Source organism: Girardinichthys multiradiatus, chromosome 11 (genome assembly GCF_021462225.1).
Source record: "Girardinichthys multiradiatus isolate DD_20200921_A chromosome 11, DD_fGirMul_XY1, whole genome shotgun sequence".
Lineage (NCBI taxonomy): Eukaryota > Metazoa > Chordata > Actinopteri > Cyprinodontiformes > Goodeidae > Girardinichthys > Girardinichthys multiradiatus.
Genome location: NC_061804.1, coordinates 22,277,528 through 22,303,497, shown reverse-complemented (window position 1 = coordinate 22,303,497; position 25,970 = coordinate 22,277,528). Strand labels below are relative to the sequence as shown.

The window sequence follows — 25,970 nt, the reverse complement described above, 5'->3', positions numbered from 1 at the left end:
ATATGCCTAAATAGAATCCAGTGAAACAAACTGCATTGAGAAGCCATCTAAGTAATAAATAGGGGACTCAGGAAACAGAAGGAAAAAGGTGCTGTATTTAGATTAAACCGTCATTAGTGAAGGTCCTCCGCTCATGAAGCAAATGTATCGGAGCAGTATGCCGAGGCATGGTTTAATTATGTCACTGCTGACATTTGAAGGCCTTGAGTGACATAATTGGTTAGATTTGTTAGGTGAGTCATTTAGTGAGAATGAACAGGTGCATGACAGGATAGGATATTCCTGCTTAGTGGTGTTGATTTATTCTTTACCTACATCCGATTCTGTTGATTGTACTGACCTGATTCTAAAGTCACTTATCTCCCCCCAGCAGTTATAAGTCAGTCTGTTTCTCTCACCCCTCATCACTCCCTTCCATTTTCAGCAAAGCTAATTTGTCTGTCTGTCTCTGCTGTTTATCGTTGTCTTGCTGTTTTTGCTCTCCTCAGATGCCCTTCATTTCCTCACATACCCATTCCTTGTTCTTTGTACTTAAATTCAATAAATATTTCTTTTCAGTATGAGATTGTCTTTCTCCGGTCAGCACTTGGGTCCAACTCTTGGCAGAGACCAAAACTCACTTTTCTATTTTGCGTGCAAGACTGCACATGACCTAGAACACACTGTCCCCACAGTGAAACACTGTATGGTAGCATCATGCTGTGGGACATGCTATTTCATCAACAGAGGCAAGGGAACTGGTCATACTTGATGGGAAGATAGATAAAGCTACATGCCCAATTCCAATGAAGTTGAGACAATGTATAAAATGTAAATGAAAAGAGTATACAATGATTTGCAAGTCCTGTTCAACTTACGTGCAACTAAATACACTACAAAAACAAGATATATAATGTTAAAACTGATAAACTTCATTGTTTGTAAAATGTTCCAAAAAGCTGGGACAGGGGCAACAAAACAATAGTAAGGTTGAGGAATGATCCAAAAAACACCTGTTTGTAACATTTCACAGGTGAACAGGTTAATTGGAAACAGGTGAGTGTCATAACTGGGTATAAAAGAAGCATCACTGAAAGGCTCAGTGGTTCACAAGCAAGGATGGGGCGAGGTTCACCACTTTATGAACAACCGTATGAGCAAATAGTCCAGTAGTTTGAGAACAACGTTTCTATTTGTACAATTGCAAGGAATTTATGTATTCTATCATCTACAGTCCATAATATCATCATAAGATTCAGAGAATGTGGAGAAATCTCTACACATAAGTGGCAAGGCCAAAAATGTTATGATTCTGGCACGTCTGCTCTACCCTGTCTCCCTGGCTGCAATCAGCAGATTAGATGCACCTGGTGGCTGCTGCAGTGTAGTGCAATCTGTGGATTGCCAAGCACCTTTGTCTGCCCTGATATATACTGACTCTGACAAGCAGACGGTGCCAGATTTTTGAAAGCCATTGTGTGAGTAGATATCCAGCGTTCCTTCCTGTCTGATCATTGTTCTTGACCTTGCCTTGCCTTTTGGATTTATACCTCTGCCTCCTCTCTGTCGGACTATTTGGATTCTGGTTGTCGACCTTGTTTCCTGCATCGGGTTTATGCCTCTGCCTGCCCCTTGCCTGACGCCTCTTGTTCCGATCGTTGACCCTGTTTCTGTCCTTGGATTATTGAGCCAGCCTAGCCCTCGGATTATTCAGCCTGGAGTCACTTCTTACCTGTGCTGTGGAGATCACCGCCTGCCGCCCACTGAGGTTTCCCCTCTGGGTTTCAAGTCCCACTCAAGACAAAAGCTTGTTAGTGGCTTTTCTGATCCCTGCAAAATCTGGAGAGACTACAAGTCACTAATCCCTCTTTCTGCCTCAGTGATTCCTGGAAGCTGTGAGGAGTGTTACCTGTGTGACGTTTTCCTGTGGCTGAATAAACCTTTTAAACTTTCAGTACTGTGTCTGGCTGAATCTTGGGTCCGCCTTTTTCTGATTCATAGCAGAAACATCTGGCCAAAAATGGACCCATCGCCAGCACAACAGTGGCGTACCCACGTTGATGAGACCCTTTCCTGGTTGGGTTCCGGCATGGAGGAAATAATTTCCACATTACGTTCTGGCAATCTTGTCTACAAGCCGCCACCATCATAAAAAAACCACGCCCAAGTAACATGGACAACAGCAGAGGTAAGGGAACCACGCCTCTCTCTGCCTGAGATGTTCAGGGGAAACTCAGACCAATGTCGAGCTTTTTTAACTCAGTGTGAAATTCATTTTGAGCTTCAGCCGTCATCCTTTCCCACTGAACGTTCCAAGGTGGCGTTTGTTATATCTCTGCTGGCAGGAAAGGCAAAACAGTGGGGAACTGCTGAATGACATAACAGGTCTGCATCTTGTGATCTTTATGAAACTTTTTCCAAGGAACTCATTCGAGTTTTTGACCCGGTCATTCCAAGTCGTGAGGCCGCAAGAGGATTATTGTCCCTCAAACACGGTGATCAACCTGTCTCGACCTATATAATTGACTTTCATTTGTTGGCTGCAGAGAGCCGTTGGAATGAGGCAGCACAAATGGATGCATTCATGAAAGGATTAAACGAAGACATCAAGGATGAGCTAGCGACTCTTGATTATCCTTCTTCCCTGAAACAACTCGAGGATTTGGCTGCTCGCATTGATATTCGGCTGGCAGAAAGAAGGAAGGAGAAGCGCCATGAGAAGGGTCGCTCATCATTAACTCAGGTTTCTGCACACCGGTATGAGAGAAGGAGTCGGTCACCTCTCACTGAGGAAAATGATAATTGTGAGCCCATGCAATTGGGCAGAACCAAGATTACCCCTGAGGAGAAAGATCGTCGGAGAAGATTCAAGCTCTGTTTTTATTGTGGAGAGAAGGGACATTTAGCACTCAGGTGTCCACTAAAAGGACAGGCTCAGCAAAGGAAGGGAGGTCTCTGCTGAGCCGAAGTCAACTAACTGCCTCCTCCTTCTTGTTTCCTGCCCATTTTCAAACCTCTTCTTTGTCTCTCTAGGGGGCCGTGTTTATTGATTCAGGAGCAGATACTGAATTCATGGACGAAACATTTGCAAATAAGAACGGCATAAAACTTATTCCGTCAGCTGACACAAGAAACGTGCTAGCATTGGATGGTCACAGCATGAACAATTCACATCTCAGGACGGAGGAGATTACCTTAACAGTTGGAGGTAATCATCAAGAAAAAGTAACTTTCATGATCATTAATTCACATGAACTTCCTGTAGTCCTAGGGGCCTCCTGGTTGCAGAAACACAACCCTCACATCGACTGGAGGAAAAAAGAAGTTTTCGGTTGGACTGTCTTTTGTCTGCTGCTACGGAGGTCAGTGTGAAGAATGAGGTTGAGGAGACCTATCCGGATTTATCCAAGGTACCGTAAGAATACCATGATTTAAAGGAGGTTTTTAATAAAATCAAGGCCACAGCTCTGCCACCCCACAGACCATATGATTGTGCTATTGATTTGCTTCCTGGCACATCACCCCCTAAAGGCAGAACCTATTCATTGTCTTGTCCAGAGCACAGGGCCATGAAGTGTTATGTTGAGGCATTAAAGGCAGGGCACATTCAACCCTCCTCCTCTCCTGCAGGTGCTGGTTTCTTTTTTGTTGGGAAGAAGGATGGTTCATTGAGACCATGCATTGATTATAGAGGCCTTAATGAGATAACAGTTAAAAATAGATATCCCTTACCACTCATGAACACAGCTTTTGATCAGATCCAGGGAGCCAAGATATTTTCTAAGCTGGATCTAAGGAATGCATTTCATCTGGTCCGAATAAGAGAAAGAGATGAGTGGAAAACGGCTTTCAACACGCCTACGGGCCATTATGAATACAAGGTCATGCCATTTGGACTTACTAACGCTCCTGCAGTTTTTCAGTCATTGGTCAATGACGTTCTAAGAGACATGGTGGGTCAATTCGTATTTGTTTATCTCGATGACATACTGATTTTTGGTCGTTTTTTGGTCGTTTTAATTTCTCCCTATCTTACAGGTCAGGGAGTAAAAATGGCAAACCTGACGCCCTATCCCGGATTCAAGAGCCTGAAGAATCTCAGTCTGCGGGTGAAGAGGAGTTTATCCTTCCTGAAACTGTCAGGTTGTCTGTATCCCGAGTGGAGGTGGAAAGGGAGGTCCAGAAAGCCATTAGAGATCTGCCTATCCCACCATCATGTCCACCTGACCGCCTTGTGCCTAAGGTACTGGAGTCTTGTCATTGCTCTCGTTTAGTTTGTCATCCAGGAATCAGCAGAACCATTCAGACAGTTCGAACTCAGTTTTGGTGGCCATTGCTGGTCAAGGATGTCAAAGACTTTGTTTCTGAATGCACTCATTGTTGTCGAGCCAAGCCTTCTCATCGCCCCCCTGCGGGGGTTGTTGCACCCATTGCCCATTCTCCCTCGCCCATGGTCGCACATTGCGATGGATTTTGTGACAGGTCTACCAGTTTCAAATGGTCACTCTGTACTACTAACCATAATTGACAGATTTTCAAAGATGGTTCATCTGGTGCCCTTGGAGAAGCTTCCATCTGCAAAGGAGATGGGTTAGATATTGACCCGAGAAGTTTTCAGGCTCCATGGAATCCCTAATGACATTGTTTCCGATAAAGGACCCCAGTTTGTGTCACGTTTTTGGAAGGAATTTTGTTCTTTGTTGGGAATTTCTGTTAGTCTTTCCTCAGGGTTTCATCTTCAGTCTGATGGCCAAACTGAGAGAGCCAACCAAGAAGCTGAAACCAAACTTTGTATATTATGTGAGTCTGACCCGACCAAGTGGTCACAAAATTTGCCCTGGGTTGAATACGCCATGAACTCTATGCAATCAAGTGCCACTGGTTTGTCCCCTTTTCATGTTGTGTTTGGTTTCCAGCCACCCATGTTTTCAGTTCAGCAGAGAGAAGCTAATGTTCCATCCGCCCAAGCGGCTGCCCTAAGGTGCCAAAGAATATGGAGAAAGGCCAGGAGGTCGATGATCAGAATGTCACTGGTTCAGTCAAGAACCGCCAACCGGAGACGGATCCCTGCCCCTAAGTACCAGGTGGGGCAGAAAGTTTGGCTCTCTGCCAAGGACCTCCCGTTAAGGGTAGAATCCCGGAAATTGGCACCCCGATTTGTTGGACCTTTCCCAATCTCCAAAATCATCAACCCTGTCGCTGTACGACTGAGATTACCCAACTCCATGAGGATTCACTCCTCGTTCCACGTTTCTCAGGTCAAGCCCTTCGTGGAGCCCCGACTTGTGCCCCGAGATGTGTTAGTGCCCATGGCATAGGGAACTTACACATCTGTGAAGGCACCATTAATGCTGAAAGGTACATACAGGTTTTGGAGCAACATATGCTACCATCCAAGCGACGCCTTTGTAAGGGGTGTCCCTGCTTATTTCTGCAAAACAATGTCAAACCACATTCTGCACTTGTTACAACAACGTGGCTTTGTAGTAAGAGTGTGGGTACTAGATTGGCCCGCCTGCCGTCCAGAGCTGTCGCCCATTGAAAATGTGTGGCGGGTCATGAAGCTCAAAATACTACAACAGAGACCCTGGACTGTTGAGCAACTGAAGTTGTACATCAAGCAAGAATGGGAAAGAATTGCATTCCAAAGCATCAACAATTAGTACCCACAGTCCCCAAATGCTGATTGAGTGTTGTTAAAAGGAAAGGTGATGTAACACAGTGGTAAACATGCCCTTGTCCCAGCTTAATGGAATGTTCTGCAAGCATCAAATTCAAAATGAGTAAATATTTGCAAAAAAACGTTTATACATTTAAACAAAAAATGTATTGTCTTTATGGTGTATTCAATTGCATGTAGGTTGAATCGGATTTGCAAATCATAGCATTCTGCTTTCATTTATGTTTTACACAACGTCCACAATTCATTGAAATTGGGGTTGTAAATAAAGAGTATTAATGAGAGGAAGAAAACAAGCTGTCTGCTGCAAAAGACTTGAGAGTGGGCAGGGGGTTTAGGTCCTTTCAGGGCAGTCACCCTGACCATACAGCCAATGCTTTAATGGAATTGTTTTGATCAAGGCATGTTAATGTGTTGAAATGATCCACACCTAAATGCAATTAAAAATTCATGGCAAGACTTGATAATTGGTCAGATGTTCTCCATTCAATCCTCACTGACCTTATGCTATTGTGCAAAGCTGGCAGAAACTTAATCCAGAAGATGTGCAACTGTAATTTAAATAAAAAGTCATACCAAGTATTGACTCAGGGGGCTGAATGCAAACATGTTCGTGCGGTTTCCAGGATTGTAACTGTAAAATTTTTTTTTTTTGTTCCTCTTTTGCAATGTATTACTTTAGGTTTATTAAATAAAATCCCCAATACATTGACGTTTGAGGTTGTAAAGTGCCAAAAAGTAAAAAAGTAAAAAAATTGTTGGAGGAATATGAATACTTTTGTAAAGCACTGTAAAGCAATGTAGTTAAACTCTGACAATTTGCATAGCCACACAGAAATTTTCATTGCCCTCAGAAGAAGAAACTCTGCCCGCCTAAATCTTGGAAAAGTTTTAGTTAAAGCTTAGCGTCTCCGCTCTCTAAAGCTGATATTAACCAGGCTGACATGTCCTCTAGGTAGGGAATTTTCAGGCCAACCAGAGGATCACATAAAGGCTAGTTTCATCATTAAAGGCCACACTGTTAATTCCACAGGCACTGCCGAATCTTCTCTGGGCCCATTGGGTTTCAGACAAACACATTTCTGTCACATTAGACCATCCCTGGAGATGACAGAAAACAAACCAGCTCCTATCCCCTCCTCACACACACTATAATTAACCCACAGGGGAAAGACGGAATGAGGCAGGAAAATGAAGCAGGGATAGAGAAAGCAAGAGAATACAGAGACAAATGAGAAAGACAGTTACGAGAGCAACTGTTGTATGTTTCTAATTACTTAGGCTGAGCTCAAAAGAGGGATAACGCATACAAAAACCCAACAACAGTGACAAAACAGTAAATCTAGCATTGATTGACCAGAGCAGCTCCACTTAATATTCCATTAACGTTTCAATTTCGAGAAGAGACAAAAAAAATAAAAATAAAAAATAGGACAGGATGTCTGATGTTACTGCTAGACTTCTAACTCTTTTTTTTTTAGGAAAGTAACCACCATGTTCATTTGTGGGGGGTAGGAACTAGAAACACCATGCTGAACAAATTAAATGCATCTTTCCTAAAACCCCTCTCATCTGGCTAACATGTCAGAATTGAATTTCCATGCCGGAGCTAAAAGATTTCACAACACTCCATATCAGCAGAAGATAGTTTTATACTGACATTTTTTTTCTTCTACTGTGTTGCATTTAATCTTATATGCAGGCTGGGTATGCAAATATATTATTATGAAAAGCACAATCGAATGGCAGAATTAATTTTGAGTCGTTTGCACTGTAGATGTTGAATCCCTTCTTTTTTATTCATATTTGTGTGCCTGAAATTTGAAACATTTCTACATATAATATAGATGAAAAGGATATCCATATTCGTCTAACCAGTGTCTGAGCAGAAAATTTTCCGTCATACAGCACATGTATGAAAGGATAAAGCTCAAACATAATCCTTAGTCAGTCCTGTGAAAATGCCTTTTGCAGTTTCACACACAAAAACATCTAAAACTGGTTTTATTACCAGAAGCTGAGGAATGGTAGTAAATTACAGTGCTGTGAAAAGAGTATTTCCAGTAATATTTGCAACCCCTAGAAATCTTGTGTTTTTGTTTTGATTTTTGGGTTTAACTTAAATCTTTCAGGTTGTTAAATAAATTCAGAAACCCTAATAAATACAAAAATGTTTTTAAATGATTATGATCATTAAGGAACAAAGATAGCCAACCAATCTGGACCCAAGTAAAAAATGAATTGCGTCCTGTTAAATTATAAACTCACTGTGACTACTTTTTGTGGTTCAGTTTTACTTCTCGCAGCCAGGCCTCATAACTGCCAGGTCTGTAGGATTAAAGAATCTCTTGAATAGAAGCTGTCTGACTTCTGCTTTATTTCTGTTCATTCAGATTTATTAGATTCATTCTGTTGTTCATTTTTTGTAACTTCCCTGCATTCCTGTGTTAGTTTACATTTCTTTTTAGATCTGGTTCCCCCTGTTAAAGATCTTTAGTTAGTTTTATTGTTTACTTTTCTGTTCACTCAGATGTTTTCTGTTACCTCCCTGCAATCCCTGCTAATCAGTATTAATTAGTCAGTCTCCCTCAGTTCCCTGCAGTCCCACTGTCACCAGCTGCCTCATATTCCTTCTGATTAGTTCCCTCAGTTCATTGGTCCATTTCTCCACTCCACTCAGCATTTATGCTCTCTGGTTTTCTGCTCTCGCCACTGGATCCTACTGCTTGCTACCTGTCTGTTCCCTAGTGAGCTCCCTCTGAGCTTCTGTCCCTTGCCTTTATCATCTCAGAAATTGTAAGTGGATACTTTATTTTATAATAAACTGAAAAATACTTACCATGTTGTTTCCTCACTCCACTCTGCACCTTGGTCCTACACTACTCCGACAAATCCTGACAGAAGGTCTTCAGGTCCAAGCAGAAATACTGAGAAGAGTATTTAAAAGGGGTGAAAGTCATTGCTGCATTGTACCAACACCCCCTCACTTTTCCCAGCTCACCATGGTGGAAGTCAAAGGTGGCTAACCAGCTTAAGGCTGGAGGAATGGGGAAAACTTTTCCCCCAGAATTCATTATCTCCAGAGATTGTTGAGATGGGGCGTCAGAGAGCTTTGGCGGAAATCTTCTCTCCTGTTTCTGCTCCAGCCATGGCCCCAGAAAATGCATCCATTCCGCCATCCTGATGCCATCACAGATGCTGTCTCCCACGGGTACATCAGTTTATACTTCATCCCGCCAATGGCGACGTCAGAGATGTACCCGTCCCCGTTTCAGAAGGGTCTGGCGGACACCTCCAACCTTCTTCTGGAGCGTCACGCTGAAGGCTTCCCTGTTTTGAAGGGTCAGACAGGTGCCTTCTCTTCCGGAGGGTCTGGTCGACACCTTTCCCCCTTGCCTGGTGTCTCACCATGGAGAAGACTCACTATGCCATTTCCTCAGTCCACTCTGCACCTTGGCCCTACACTACTCCAACAAACCCTGACAAGCTCAAGAGAACTTGGGTTATGCAGCAGGACAGTGATTGAAAACACAACAGCAAGCCCACCTTTAAATTTCTTAGAAATAAAAAAATAAAAATAAATGAATGTTTTGCACTGTCCCAAAACCTGCACTCAAATCTGATAGAGATATTGTGGCAAAAGTCCCGTACTGTGATGCAAAAGAATCTTTCCATAGCTACTGCTCAAGAGCAGTCATTGCCGTCATAGGGAGGAACAACCATTTATTACCATTTATAACTTAAAGCTCACCCTCTACCGATGATCCACATGGCCCTGTCTTTCAGTGTTTAACCCCTTCTTTCTCCTAGACATGGCTGAGCTTTTACTGTAACTAATTATATGTGCTCTCTTTCATACTCTAACCTTGAAAACTGGCTCAGAGTTGATCTGTTCTTTCTTTCTAGATGAAACGACTAAAGGAGCTACATCCATTAACATTTACTTTTCCTTCCCATAGAAAGTACTCCTGGATCAGTGCTTCTTTGTTCTCTTTGTGTCTCTGCTCTGTTCTCTCTAACCCCCAGTCAGTTGTGGCAGATGACCGCTCTCACACTGAGCCTGGTTCTGCTGGAGGTTTCTTCCTGTTAAAAGGGAGTTTTTCCTCTCCACTGTCGCTACATGCATGCTCAGTATGAGGGATTGCTGCAAAGTCAACGCCAGTGACTGTCCACTGTCTCTACATACTCATCCGGGAGGAGTGACTGCTACAAGTCTCTGACTGGATGCAATCTGCTGGGTTTCCTTAGACAGAAAAACTTTTTATCCAATTTGAATAAATAACTTAATCTGACTGCACTGTTCAATGATTAGGACTAATTGGAATGTATGTACCTGACTTTTGTGAAGTGCCTTGAGACAACATGTGTTGTGAATTGGCGCTATATAAATGAACTGAATTGAATTGAATAACGATTGGGGGCAATTCCTTTTTTACATGGTGTCAGGTTGGTTTGGTTAGCTTTTTACCTGTAATAATTGTTATAATCACTGGTAAACAGCTTTTTGTGTTCATTCAGGTTTTGTTTGTTCATGATCTAAAATGTTTAAGCCTGACAAAAAGTCAACAACAGAAGAAATCTGTTAGGGGGGAAGTACTTTTTCACAGCATTGTATATGTGTTGGACAATGATTCCTACAAAATGAGACAACTTGTTAAAAAATGGAAAACATGTAAACACATGGAAATACAGATATTTGCAGCAGGTCAATCCAGATGGTAAAAATTACACAAAAAAACATTTTCTTCTATCTTTGTCCTGCTGTTTTGTCTTTATGTGCAATTCCACATTTTCTTTACGCTCAGGTCAAACTGACCTGATCTGCATACATTTTATGTGTGTTCAGTGTGATTTGTGCTCAGTGAAACACTCAATGAGTGTTATAGGGTTTCGGTCTGGGAACCCTATAACCAATTTTGGACCTCAACGCTGTCCAAAAAGCACTTTTAGGTGTTAGAAATAGTTGTCACAGTTTGAGCTAGAGGTAAAAAGTGGTGACTGTAATTTCCTTGTAGATGCATTAGCTGCCTTTTCATAGACCTTTTTTTAGTTGATGGCTTTAGTTGTACAGTGCTTTGGAAAAAAAAGTCACACTTCTTGAACTATTTGAAGTTTTGTGGTAAGATCACAACCTTTAATCTACAGTATTTTACTGTGCTTTTAAGTGATAGACTAGAACAAAGTGGTAAATAATTATAAAATGGCAAGAAAATTAGATATGGTCCTCAAATTGTTTTACAAGCAAAAAACTCAAAAGTGTGGCATGCTTATTTATTCAGCGTGTTTTTATTGCTGAACAAACACAGTGCATTGCCTTCAGTAGTCACAGAAATAGTACACAGGTGTGTGCAATTAATAATATAGTGTGATACTGATGTTACATTATGAGGATTGCGGTTATGTGAAGGCCTCAAACGTTTGTTAGAGAACATTGGTGAGGAAACATCATAATGAACAAGGAACACAGCAGACAGGTTAGGGATAGTGTTGGGGAGAGGTTTAAAGAGGGTTAGGTTATAAAAAAGATCACGCTTTCAACATCTCAGAGAACACTGCTGTTTTTATCTGATTAAAAAATGGAAAGACTATGGCACAGCTGCCAATCTACCTATAAGACATGGCCATCTACCTAAACGACAGACAAGGAGCGCATAGATGAAAAAAGCAGCCAAAAGCCCCATAGTACTTGTGGAGGAGTTGCTGAAATCCCCACCTGAGATGGAAGAATTAGCAGACACCACAATCATTAGTTGCCCAGCAGACAAGGAAAAAGATAATGTTGAAAAAAAAGCAATAATAGGTCAAATTTAGATCATCACAAACCATGTAGGGGCTACTTCTGTCTATGGCAGATGAGTACAGCATTTAGCCTATGGGCTTTTATGCAAAACCCATGTGTGTGGAGGAAATTTAATGCTACTTTAAAGATCCATGTTTCCTGGACAGTGGGAGGAAGTGGGAATATCCAGAAGAATCCCAGGCCAGTAAAGCATAAAACTCCACATAGATAGGGTTAGGGTTTGAATTTAGAACCTTACTGCTAGGCGGCAACAGTGCTAAAAACTTTTTTAGCCTGTGGAACCCAAAGGTAATTTCGTGGAGATAATAGGTCAGTTAAAAAAACAATTTCTAACCTATAGAATTCTTTTTTCTTTATGGCTCTTTGTCTATGTACATTTTTCATATGCAAAATTTCAAAATCGATCAGCACAAAGGAAGGTATTTAGAAAGGTATTGTCCTGGTTAAGTTTCTTCTTTTTGCTGACACTGTTCTTGAGGTTTCAGAAACCTCATGTAGGTCACTCCATGGGTTGCAAATTTCTGAAAGGTGTCAATTCTTTACTGTAGCAAACTAATAGGTTCAGTTCCGTATTCCTAACCCTAACACTTGCTTGTGAAATAGCTACTTTTTACTTTTTCAATTAAACGCATGTCCGGCTAACTGTGTGTGATGGAAACAATGTTTCTTTGCTCTAATCTCCTTGAGTCTCATCAAATTTTCCTTTCCATAATCGTATAACTGTAAATTTATGGTTATCTTGTTTCTTTCCTTATGCTTGTGGAAGTCTGGGTGAGACTGTTTTTGCTACTCTGAAGGTCATCTGCCATAGCTGGTTCTGCAGCTGTTACACAATAGACAATAAGCCAGTTCTTACAAAACCTTTTTTTGAGAAATTAGTTTCCCACAGTTTGTCTGTAAATATATTCACACTCCTCTGTCCTTTAGAATAAAATAACCGTGCCAACACTCTGTAAGCCAGAGCGACACTCTGGCCTAGTGGTTTAGCCATGTCAACCCAAGTATTTGGGATCAATAGGACTCTGGGTCATTGGAACATAATTCCAAATCTCAAAGACAGAGCTTCAAACCCATCATTTAGTTTGATCTTACACAGGACACAGACAACCGGCAAAGGTTTATCAGCATCATCTCGAAAAGGGTCTGTTTCAAACACAAGAGAATGGTTAGGTAAATGAAGAGAATCTGATTAACCAGCAACCTGGATAACACAACATTTGAAAAAGATATCTCAGGTTCTTCATGTCTTCTTTTTTTTTTCTACATTTAATATATGGACAATAAAAACTGATTATTTGCCTTTCATTTGATAAATCCTCTACTGTTAGTTGTTGAAGAAAGACGAATTTCATACAGATTTAATGGATATTTTGCAGGACATGGTGTGTGCATTAACAACACTGACCATCATCAGGGTCTAGGATCTCAACTGTTGCTAAGATGGGAAACTCCATCACTGCCATCACTGGTTCTGACAGCAGAATCTGGAAGGTCTCTGCCCGCTCGTACTTCTCGTCGGTTAGGATCTGGACGCGCCACGTTGCCCTTGTCTGTCCTGGGTTGAACTGAACCTGCCTTTGAGACTTTCCCTTGAAATCTTCATCCTTTCTTGCACTACCATCCTGGGTACCGATGCCTGTGGGGACACAGAAGACAAAAAAGCACAAGAAGAATCAGCCTAACAAAATAAATTTAACAAATATGTAAATGCAGAGGGAACAAAAAGACACTAGCAATGGGGGACTGACAACCACGAGAAAGAAACAGGAAAACAGATTAAACATTCACACCCTTTAACAGAGAGGTGAGGAAATTAGTGCTGTCTGTGTTTTTCTTCACTGATCACGTACAGTGCAATGTGTAAAAAAAGTTGTGACTGAAATATTTATTATAAGGTCTATTCTTTATTACAGAGAGAGAATAGTTACAGTTGTTTGATACACATAAACACGTTTTTCCTCTCTGTGACACATCGTCACCTTAAAGACTCCTTATTTAATTTGAAAAAGCCCTTTATCGTAACTCAGTTTCTATGTGATATATCTAACCTTTATGCTATGAGATATAATACATCACCCCTGAATGTAGGGAACTAACTAACTGGTAAACACAACAGGGGACGCAGGTGGCAAACACTTATGAAATAACGTGTTACATCTGGAAATGAGCTGTTTATATTTCTTGGTTAACATTCATAAAGCCCTAGGATACCAAACAGAACCATGACCACACTAGACACATACTTGTGCCTGTGAGAGCAAGACAAAAGGATTTATTTTCTCTTTTCAGACGATCTAATGCGTGGGCAAACAACAAAGAGGGCGACAAACATATGCAGATGGGTTTGGGTACATATTGAACATGAGCACAGTGAGTATTGTATGCAAAATATAAGCTAAAAATCAATGCTACAACATAACAAAACACAGTCACACTCATTCAAATCAAATAAATATTAATGTCATTGCATTGTATACTAAAATGCATGTGACAGAATGAGAGTGCTTCTCTGGGATGTATCCCAGATAAGTGTGAAAAATAATTCAATCTAGTGAATAGATAATGGAAAATACAAAACAGATACACATAGGATAAGTGCAATACTGTAAAGTGCATTATCGGAACAGCAATTTAGCATTTTAACAGCTTAAGGCAGAACGCAAGGTAAATGTGTCGGCCCTGCTTTTGATGTTGGGGTTCCATTTGTGTGGTGGCAGTAGTTAAAAAAGTTCATGAAGAGGGTGTGAAGAGTCTCTGTTTCTGCAGCTGCTCTGAAAAAGATCCTGCACAGATCATAGAGACACTCCAATGAATATTTCACCTCCGCTCACTATCCATTGCACGGCTCTCTTGTTTGCCAAATTGCAGCTGGAGAAGTACTCTTAGAAGCATTTTGTTAACACTTTATCAGCCACAACTCTGTACAATAGCAGAGAGAGATAATGATGCTTATTTCAGCTACTTCAGAACATGCCGTCTCCACTAGGCCATGTTATGTTACTCTAAGCAATTAAATTAAATAAAAAAAGGAGACTATAAATTCAAGGCTGGAAAGTACTCCTCTCTATAGTAATGATGTTAGACGTTTGAACAGATGAACACACACACACACACACACACTACTATATAAGTATATATATATATTGATAATTATTTGTTTCTTATAACTTGGCTTCCTGGCAATGAACCTTTTACTTTATACTATTAGAAAAGCCTGTTTAATCCCCCTTAAATGGTGCCACCTACAAAGGAAAGTGCATTTGTGGATTTAGCGGCAGAGTTGAGTATGTGGGTTGCGATCATGTAAAACTTACCAGATCTTCTCAGCCAATGCCAGCCAGCTCACTTTGCCATTGACTCTTGTTTTTTGTAATTTATAGGATTGGGTGATTAAAGTTTAAATACACAAATCTAAGTGAAAATGTAGCATTTTATTTATTTATTAAAGAAGAGCCTGGTTGCTGCATGGACAAATCCTACATGGGTAGAAAGGCCTGAAACCTCCTCCGCATGCTGGTCATCAGCTTGGTTACACACTGCTGTGTGATGGCATCCCATTTCCCAACCAGCATTTGTCTTAAGTCAGCCAATGTGGCTATGTTGGTCACTATGACACACCCAAGCTGATCCCACAAGTGTTTAAAAGATGATTTTTAGGTCAGGACTTCAGGCAGTCCATTACCTACTCCATTCCCAAATTTGGGAGGAAATTCGAAAAATTCCCACTCTGTTGAGGCGAGCTTTGCCATGTCGGAGAATAGAGTTTAGTCCTAGACTGGCAAGATATGACACATGGGGTTCCCGAAGATCGAGAAGAGTATGTGGGTTGTCAAAGCATTGTGACCCACATGCTCAGCTATCTTGCTCAACCAATAAATGTGGCACCCTTTAAGGAGAAATGAACAAGCTTTCCAATAAGGTTTATTTCCAAGAAGTAATGTTCCAACCAAAAGAAATCACTTTTTTTAAATACAGTGTAATTTTGCTGGTAGAAATTCTTCAGCTGCGAAATAACAAGCCAAACTGTGTAATGGAATTGAGATACCCCTCAAATAAAGGGTTTGTCAAGGTGGTAAAACAGCTGGCATGATTGACAACCAGGTGACTTTCTAAGCACACTAAGGATGGGTTGTATAATAATGTTTTCCTGTTAGTGTTTACTGTTGGTCCAGCTGGTGCAGGGGTGGCACTGCATGTTTTTTATGTTTCTGCCCCAACACAGCTGATTGAAATGACTGAATTACCTCCTGAATGTTGGGATCTGGGTTGTGTGTGTGTGTGTGTTTGTATTGTGCTTGTAACATTGTCTCAGTGTTTCAGATGGTGCTGGAATTCTCAGGTGTGCTGGGGGACAGGTGCGACTTATTCTGCTGATTGCTTGGAGGAGTACTTTAGCAGGAGGCTGCCAGCACTTTGATGCCAGAGTGTTTTGCCTTCTGTGGTAACAAGCTCAGCCAATGCTAAGTCTATGCTTTGTCTTTCGATCTCGAATAACTTTGTTTATGTCCCTTCACAGACTAAGAATCTGAACTTTGGATTTATATCACTGAACAACTGACTTCGTGTCCAGGAGTTTTCTGGGTGATCAAGATTATCTACGTTCTGAGGACTTCGTTTCCTAACTATTGCTCCCGTCTGGATTACCGACCAAGCTGGCAGTTTCCTGCTTCCTCCATCTCCAGGACCTAAGCAGAAGCATAAGCGTACCCTGTCCACCCTCCAATGCAAGTATCTGCACAAACGAACTAACTCAATTGTCTCCAAACTCACCCAAAAAGTACCTAAGAAATCAACAGAACAAACTCTAAAACGACAACCTGGATCCCAAATCCCTCTACCCCTGCTGACCTGACCGCACCTACTTAGTAAGCCGTTCACTTCTCTGTCTAAAATTCTTGTCGTTCGCTCAGTTATGTTTGTTCCCTGTTTTCACCAGTTCTCTTCCCCTCTCCCCTTACAGTTGAAGTTTCGCCCATTTATGTTCCTGATTATTTTGTGGCACAATAAAGTATCATTTCACTCATTCTATTTTCTCTGGAGTATTCTTCTGTATGTGGGTCAGAGCTATTATGTAAATAATGACTCTAAACTTAATATCAAGTGCTGCAGGGGCCTGCTAACATTCATTTGAAACAGTTGTGTAGGAGCAGGGAATTGTCTAAAACAAGCAGGAAACCAGTTCTCAAGAACTGGTTTCCTGCCCTGAGAAAGTCTGCTAATCACAGAAGAAGGGTTTCTGGCAGCATAAAAGGAGAAAAAAAAAAAGCTCCATGTGCAGCAAAAAAATTTAAGTCAAGGTGTAGAACAATGAACTCTTGTATGCAAGTCCATGATTAGTTTGTAATATGAAATTGCTGGAGCAACATGTTCTTGGAGCCACTGGCAACATGTAGGCTTTTTGTATTTCAAGCAGTGACATTAGATGTGTATTCTCTTATCCACAAAGGATCAAAATGCGCATTTGCTCAAACACATGCATACACTTCAATATTTGAAATGTCCTTTGGCAAGATGCAGATTAACTACTATATAAGCTTTATGTAGCCAATAATAAGGTGGTGTAAGTTTAGGTGGATAATTGTATATACTTATCAGAAATGGTAGGCTTTAAAGAGGTTGGCTTCCTGGCACAGACCCAACTTTAAGTTATTGCCTACAAATGTTTGAATAGCTAGCTGACCATCACCACACAAACCACTGTGATGGTTCAAGATATGGAACACATTACTTGAAGACATAAGACTTTCAGCTATGCCATGATGCATTGAACCACAGAATTAAAAAAGTATTTACTTTCACCGTCCTTTCTAAAAAATCTGATCCAGATAAAATAAAAAAGACACAAGGTATAAAAATGTGCCTTAATAGAGAGAGATAGAGGGTTGATCATAAAGTCTGTGGAGCTTTACTGCTTCACACTTGCTGGGCTCCCTGGAGGAAAAAGACACAGATTGTGGGTCATACTGAGGTTGCCTCTGTGTAGGAGGATATGTACCCTCCAAGCTTTTGATCTCATTGACTACTAGTCACAGATTTAAAGACCCTGATGTTTATGTCTACACAATAAAAGTTTAAAGTTGCAAAGAGGTGCTTAAAAGATCCCAGAAATACTTGGCAAACTGCAAGCTTACCTTATTTTTGTCTGTTGATCCATTTAAATATGTAATTTATAACTGCTGATGTGGTTAGCTTAATCACTTACCAAAAAAAAAAAAAAAATGTGATAAAGCTTATTTAAACAAACTGCAGAAAAAGCAGTTTAATGCCCAACAGTTTCTCCTCTATCTCTCTGTAAAATACAGTTATCTCTTCATCCAGCTCACTTGGTAACAAATAGGCTGGAATAAATCTCACAAGTGAGGATACATATTACCCTGGCAAAAGTACACCTCTTAACATGTCCCCATTTATCTCTTACAACAATGAGAAAGTAGAAAAACTGCATCAAAAACACAAAATACTATTTGCTTGTGCAGAATAAAAAATAGGATCGAGATCACCATTTAATTTTGCGTCTCAATGGTATACAGCATGTTTTTCATACAGGACAAAGCACAAAAAGAACGAGGGAACATAAAGCAAAGAGAAGAGAGGAATAATGTAAAGCACATGCTAAAAATGGACGAGTTTCACAAAGGAAATAAAATGACATGACAGGTTAAAGATGGAGAGATCCTGGAAGATATGTACTTCAGTACGTCACAAACATGTAAGACATTGACAGTACTTTGCAAGTTCATCACTCTTAAGAATACAGTATAAATTTAGCTCAAAAGGATTACAACTGTTTCTCAAGTTTAATGAATCACCATGGGCTGGATTTATATAAATGTGCTGTCATTTAATGTTATTTCTGGTATGGTTTCAGAAAACCACAATATATTTTTCCTCATATAAATTATTATTCTTAATATTCTTTCATTAGTAAGGTTTTATTTTTATACATTCTTTTTAATTGTAGCTTTCTGCAGAAGCCTCTTAAGTCTTGTGTTTACACGCAATGACAATAAACACATTTTCCATCTTTCTTCAATAAACAATGACGTAACCTGTGATGTGTAGTTTTGTACACTTAAAGCTAAATTTCAAATAACGGTAGATCTTATAAAATCATTCTATAGTGCCTTATAAAAAAAAACTAATACATTTAACATTTTCACATTTTGCCACATTACAAATACACACTACAGTAACCCGGTTTTCAATATTTCAACAAATAAAAATTTGAAATGTGTTACATTCATCTGTATTCAACCGACTGAAGCAACACTTTGTAGAAGCACATTTCAAATGAACTAAAGCTGAACTTATTGAGTTTGCCTCAGCAAGCTTTGCACATCAAAAGCTTGAAATATTTGCCTAGTCTTTGTAAGATAATACAACAAAATTACATTCAATGGAAAATGTTACGTCTTGTCACCTTTTCTCAATGACAAATGTCACAACATTTATGCACTAAGGGAAGAGCTATGTGTGTGTGTGTTTCTGCACCTTGTCTCTGTTGCTACCTTGGGAGAGCCTGCTTCAGGCAGGGAGTGAGACTAGCTGTGGATTAACAGGTACAACAGCAGCAAATGAAGAGATGAAGGTGGACCTTGAAACATTCTGTTCCTTCTATCTTTGCTTTCTGATCATTTTAGAAATTAGGTCAGTAAAATTTGTGAGTGAAGATTTTGCCAAAATATGTGTTAAGAGACACTAAATTGTTTTGAGTCTGTAGGTTTAAATTTTATACCTTTTTTTTTTTTTGCTTATAACGGCAGTGGTGGGAAATGTTTTTAAAATGTGATTTTATTTATAATCGATCGAATAAAAACTACTCAAAACAAACTCATTACTTTGTTCAATCACGAAATAACAGTGGGTAACCACATTGTTGGGAAAGCTCAGTTAAATTTCACTGGCCACACCCAGGCATGATAATTGCCAGGCATATAGAATCAAGAAATCACCAAAACAGAACCTGTCTGACAATACAGATTATCTTAAAAAGCAACACATTATGTCCTGATCTAAAAAGAATTTAGGAACAGATGAGAAACATTGATGTACAGGTCCTTCTCAAAATATTAGCATATTGTGATAAAGTTCATTATTTTCCATAATGTCATGATAACAATTTAACATTCATATATTTTAGATTCATTGCACACTAACTGAAATATTTCAGGTCTTTTATTGTCTTAATACGGATGATTTTGGCATACAGCTCATGAAAAGCTGTATGCCAAAATCCGGAGCTCTCTCACCAGAGAAGAACTCATGAACATCAGGGCTACTACACCAGAGGAGTTATTTCCAACATTTCTGCCTACTGCTCTGGAATATTTGGACATTCTGGTCAAAGGTGCGCTCACCTTTGTTCACGCGGTGAAACGCCGGAAGAGAGGGAAACGGGCTGGGGTGCTGGTACGCCTTCGCCAGCGTGAACTACGAACACCGTTACCTGGAATATTTCTCTCTAACGTGCGCTCACTTCCCAACAAAATGGAGGAACTACAACTGTTGTTGGGGAAAAACAGGGACTTTTATTCATCGGCAGTTTTGTGCTTCACGGAGACGTGGCTGTGTGGATTAATACCGGACTCTGCGCTGCAGCTGGCAGGATTCCAGCTCTACAGAGCGGACAGAGACACGGAACTCTCCGGCAAAGCGAAAGGTGGAGGAATCTGTTTTTACCTCAACAGTGGTTGGTGCAACGACGTGACAGTGATTCAGCAGCACTGTTCTCCAGACCTGGAAGCCTTCATCATAAACTGTAAGCCTTTCTATTCCCCCCGTGAGTTCGCTTCGTTCATCCTGGTCGGTGTTTACATCCCACCGCAAGCTAACGTGCAGGTCGCACAGCGCATGCTCGCCGACCAGATACTGAGTGTGGAGCGGACCAACCCGGACTCCTTAGTAATCGTCGCTGGTGACTTTAACAAAGGTAATCTGACCCACGAACTCCCCAAATACAGACAGTTTATAAAATGTCCGACCAGAGAGGACAACATTCTGGATCACTGTTACACCACCATCAGAGACGCTTATCACGCCGTCCCACGTGCTGCACTGGGCCAATCCGACCACATCATGGTCCACCTGATTCCTGCATACAGGCAGAAACTTAAGCTCTGCAAACCTGTTGTGAGGACGACAAGGAAGTGGAGCAGTGAGGCTGTGGAGAATCTCCAGGCGTGTTTAGGCTGTACAGACTGGGATGTGTTCAGGACTACTACCAACAGTCTGGACGAGTACACAGAGGCTGTGACTTCCTACATCAGCTTCTGTGAGGACAGCTGTGTACCATCATGCACCAGGGTGAGTTACAACAACGACAAACCCTGGTTCACAGCTAAACTCAGAAGGTTAAGACTGGATAAGGAAGAGGCCTTCAGGAGTGGGGACAAAGACATATACAGAGAGGCCAAGTACAAGTTTGGCAAGGCAGTGAAAGAGGCCAAACGACTGTACTCTGAGAAGCTCCAAAACCAGTTCTCAGCCAACGACTCTGCGTCTGTCTGGAAAGGGCTCAAGCAAATCACCAACTACAAGCCGAAAGCCCCCCACTCCATCAACGACCGACGCCTCGCCAACGACCTGAACGAGTTCTACTGCCGCTTTGAAAGACAAAGGGACAGTCCTGCAACCATCTCCCACGACGCCCCCCAACAGCTGCAGCCACAATCCACCACCCCCACCTCCCCAACCTCAAGAGGGGCCTTGGCACCTCCAACCCCCACCCTGAAGTTCCCCCCCACCAGCCCCCTACCCACGCCGAGGACGGCTCTTTCCATCCAGGAGAGGGACGTCAACAAACTCTTCAGGAGACAGAACCCCCGGAAAGCTGCTGGTCCGGATTCTGTCTCACCAGCCAGCCTGAAGCACTGCGCTGATCAGCTGTCTCCAGTCTTCACAGACATTTTTAACACCTCACTGGAGACATGTCATGTGCCAGCCTGCTTCAAGTCCTCCACCATCGTCCCTGTTCCCAAGAAGCCAAGGACCACAGGGCTTAATGACTTCAGACCCGTCGCCCTGACCTCTGTGGTGATGAAGTCCTTTGAGCGCCTTGTGCTCTCACACCTAAAAGACATCACCGACCCCCTCCTTGACCCCCTGCAGTTTGCCTACAGAGCCAACAGGTCTGTAGATGATGCAGTCAACCTAGCCCTTCACTTCATCCTCCGGCACCTGGACTCCACAGGAACCTACGCCAGGATCCTGTTTGTGGATTTCAGCTCTGCCTTCAACACCATCGTCCCAGTTCTGCTACAGGAGAAGCTCTCCCAGCTGAGTGTGCCCGACTCCACCTGCAGGTGGATCACTGACTTCCTGTCTGACAGGAAGCAGCGCGTGAGGCTGGGGAAGCACGTCTCTGACTCCCTGACCATCAGCACCGGTTCCCCCCAAGGCTGTGTTCTCTCTCCTCTGCTCTTCTCCCTGTACACCAACAGCTGCACCTCCAGTCACCAGTCTGTCAAGCTTCTGAAGTTTGCGGACGACACCACCCTGATCGGACTCATCTCTGATGGTGACGAGTCCGCATACAGATGGGAGGTGGACCATCTGTTGGACTGGTGCAGCCAGAACAGCCTTGAGCTCAACGCTCTAAAGACAGTGGAGATGGTTGTGAACTTCAGGCAGAACCCAGCCCCACCTGCCCCCATCACCCTCTGTGACTCCACAATTGACACTGTGGAATCTTTCCGCTTCCTGGGAACCATCATCTCCCAGGATCTCAAGTGGGAGCCAAACATCAGCTCCCTCATCAAGAAAGCCCAGCAGAGGATGTTCTTCCTGCGGCAGCTGAAGAAATTCAACCTGCCAAAGACTATGATGGTGCACTTCTACACAGCCATCATTGAGTCCATCCTCACCTCCTCCATCACCATCTGGTACGCCGCTGCTACAGCCAAGGATAAGGGCAGGCTGCAGCGTGTCATTCGGTCTGCTGAGAAGGTGATTGGCTGCAGTCTACTGTCGCTCCAGGAACTGTACACCTCCAGGACCCTGAAGCGGGCAGGGAAGATTCTGGCTGATCCCTCCCACCCCGGTCACAGACTCTTTGAGACTCTCCCCTCTGGCAGGAGGCTGCGGTCCATCCGGACCAAAACCTCACGCCACAAGAACAGTTTTTTCCCATCTGCCACCAGCCTGGTTAACAAAGCCCGGAAACCACACTGACACTCTCCCTTTCCCCCACACCCCCCCTTTTTTTGCTGACAGGACACCTGTAACCTGTAACTCTATGCGTTACATTAACGCTCAGCTTGGACTCCTGCTTACTTGCACAATGATCACCTGCACTGTTGTATTGCTCTTGCATCTTATACTGCTCTATATTTACTCTCACTCACTTAAAATTGTGCACTTATATTTATATTATATTGTAGATATGTTTGTACTGTTTAATTTGTACTGTATTGCACCGACTACGCCAAAACAAATTCCTTGTATGTCCAAAAACGTACTTGGCAATAAAGCTTTTCTGATTCTGATTCTGAAAAAAAAAACCAAAATTCCTATCTCACAAAATTAGCATATCATTAAAAGGGTCTCTAAACGAGCTATGAACCTAATCATCTGAATCAACGAGTTAACTTTAAACACCTGCAAAAGATTCCTGAGGCCTTTAAAAGAGGTGACCAGACCTTGAGGAACATTGTGGAGAAGGGCCGATTCCAGACCTTGGGGGACCTGCGGAAGCAGTGGACTGAGTCTGGAGTAGAAACATCCAGAGCCACCGTGCACAGGCGTGTGCAGGAAATGGGCTACAGGTGCCGCATTCCCCAGGTCAAGCCACTTTTGAACCAGAAACAGCGGCAGAAGCGCCTGACCTGGGCTACAGAGAAGCAGCACTGGACTGTTGCTCAGTGGTCCAAAGTACTTTTTCGGATGAAAGCAAATTCTGCATGTCATTCGGAAATCAAGGTGCCAGAGTCTGGAGGAAGACTGGGGAGAAGGAAATGCCAAAATGCTAGAAGTCCAGTGTCAAGTACCCACAGTCAGTGATGGTCTGGGGTGCCGTGTCAGCTGCTGGTGTTGGTCCACTGTGTTTTATCAAGGGCAGGGCCAATGCAGCTAGCTATCAGGAGATTTTGGAGCACTTCATGCTTCCATCTGCTGAAAAGCTTTATGGAGATGAAGATTTCATTTTTCAGCACGACCTGGCACCTGCTCACAGTGCCAAAACCACTGGTAAATGGTTTACTGACCATGGTATCACTGTGCTCAATTGGCCTGCCAGCTCTCCTGACCTGAACCCCATAGAGAATCTGTGGGATATTGTGAAGAGAACGTTGAGAGACTCAAGACCCAACACTCTGGATGAGCTAAAGGCCGCTATTGAAGCATCCTGGGGCTCCATAAGACCTCAGAAGTGCCACAGGCTGATTGCCTCCATGCCACGCCGCATTGAAGCAGTCATTTCTGCAAAAGGATTCCCGACCAAGTATTGAGTGCATAACTGTACATGATTATTTGAAGGTTGACGTTTTTTGTATTAAAAACAATTTTATTTTATTAGTCGGATGAAATATGCTAATTTTGTGAGATAGGAATTTTGGGTTTTCATGAGCTGTATGTCAAAATCATCCATATTAAGACAATAAAAGACCTGAAATATTTCAGTTAGTGTGCAATGAATCTAAAATATATGAATGTTAAATTTTTATCATTACATTATGGAAAATAATGAACTTTATCACAATGTGCTAATATTTTGAGAAGGACCTGTATATCATTTTGGAAAGGGTCACAAAATCATATTTTAGGCTTTGACATTCCAGTGGACCACAGTCGAGCCATTATGCACAAACAGAAAAAAACACAGAACGTATCAGAATTTTTCAAAGAGTGCATTGACATCTCTTCCAGGAGGTCATAAAATAACCCTGAACAACATCTAAAGATCTGCAGGGATCACATGTTTCAGCTGAATTCAGTGTTCATAATTAAAAAATAGGAAACAGGCTAATTGGGCACAATTTGGGGTGTACTTACATTAGTGATGTACTCACAGTTGTTGCCAGCACATAAGACATTAATGGCTGTGTGATAACTTGTTTTGAAAGGACAGCATATATAAACTGTTATACCAGTTGTACACTGACTAATTTAAATTGTATCAAAGTATCATTTCTTCAGTTTCGTCTGATTAAAAGATATCATGCAAAATTTACAAAAATGTGAGGGGTGTACTCACTTTTGAGAGATACTGTAGGACCAGGTTGATGTGGATAGCTTTCTTCCTTTCATAAATAGTCATCATTTGAAAACCGCTTTTTAGATTTACTCAGGTTATCTTTATATGCTAATAAAATTTGTTTGCTGATCTGAAACATTTAAGTGTGAAACAAAAAGAAAAAAAAGAGCATATCTATAAATATTACAACACTGTAAAAGAGGAAAATATGTAAATGTGATCACATTTAATGGGAATACACACAAATGCATTTTCTTTAGCAAAGATAATACAATATTATTAAACAGATGCAAACAAGCTACCAAAGCCCTGGTTTTAAACACTGTTATATAAAAAGATTGATGAACGAGAGCTAGTTAATAGTGGGACTGTGAATTTAGTTCAAATTATGTGGGTAGTGAACTGTATACATGCATAAATTCAGTTTTAACCTGTGTGAACTGAACTAGAACTTGTTCTTAGGAAGTGTGAACTGACACCACACTTTAAGTGGCATTTTTCTTCAATGACAAACACTGGAGTTTGAATGCTCTATTTGAGGATCTGTCAGTTGAATATGGTGACCTGTTTCTGGATACAGAAATCCAGAGCTCAGCAGGAGAAAAATTTGAAGTTCTTTTTGTTGCTTTTCAGTGAAATCAAAGAGTTCATGCAATCCAAAAGGTAAGACGCCTTGCTGTTAAAGGACACTGACTGGATGGGTGACCTTGTACTTTAAACAGACATCACTGGGAAACTGAACCGTTTGAAGTGTGAGCTGCAGGGTAAAGGTAAGAGTTGTTGAAGGTAAGTAAACATTGTAACATGACCTTTTATTAAAATGCTGCAGCAATGGTTCTCCAGCAAAAGTTGAATGAAAGTTAAAAATATACATCGATCAGGCATAACATTATGACAACCTGCTTAACAGTGTCTTGGTCCTCTTTTGGCTGCCAAAACAGCCCTGACCAAGCAAGGCTTGGGCTCCATTAGACCTCGGAAGATGTGCTGTGGCATTACAATATTAACAGCAGCTCCTTTAAGTCCTGCAAGTTGCAAGGCGAGGCCCCTAAAGGTTGTTTGTCCAGCATACCCCACGGATGCTTGATTTGATTGAGATCTGGGGAATTTGGGGGCTTCCTCAAGATTTTAAAATTGTTTTGTTTAAAGCATATCAACTTGAACTAGTTTAAAAGAGATGGCCATTGGGGAATATTGTTTCCAAAAAGGGTGTAGATGGTATCCAACAATGCCTAGGTAGGTGATGCATATCTATGTAACAATCACATGGATGGGAGGACCCAAAGTTCTAAAGCAGAACATTGCCCAAATGACCATCCTAC

At 41.6% G+C, this 25,970-nt stretch overlaps 1 protein-coding gene and 1 long non-coding RNA gene across 2 annotated transcripts in view; one reads left to right on the top strand and one right to left on the bottom strand.

Moving 5' to 3' along the window:
• The window catches only part of frem2a (FRAS1 related extracellular matrix 2a), a 141,252-nt gene that overhangs the window by 48,155 nt on the left and 67,127 nt on the right, over positions 1-25,970 (bottom strand). The window contains exon 4 of the mRNA XM_047380009.1: positions 12,865-13,095. Coding sequence (XP_047235965.1) covers positions 12,865-13,095 — 231 coding nt within the window. The remainder of the gene's footprint in view (positions 1-12,864; positions 13,096-25,970) is intronic.
• Positions 15,825-16,482, top strand: LOC124876946. Its single transcript, XR_007040411.1, has 2 exons — positions 15,825-16,324; positions 16,420-16,482. It is a non-coding gene; the product is annotated as an uncharacterized LOC124876946 (long non-coding RNA).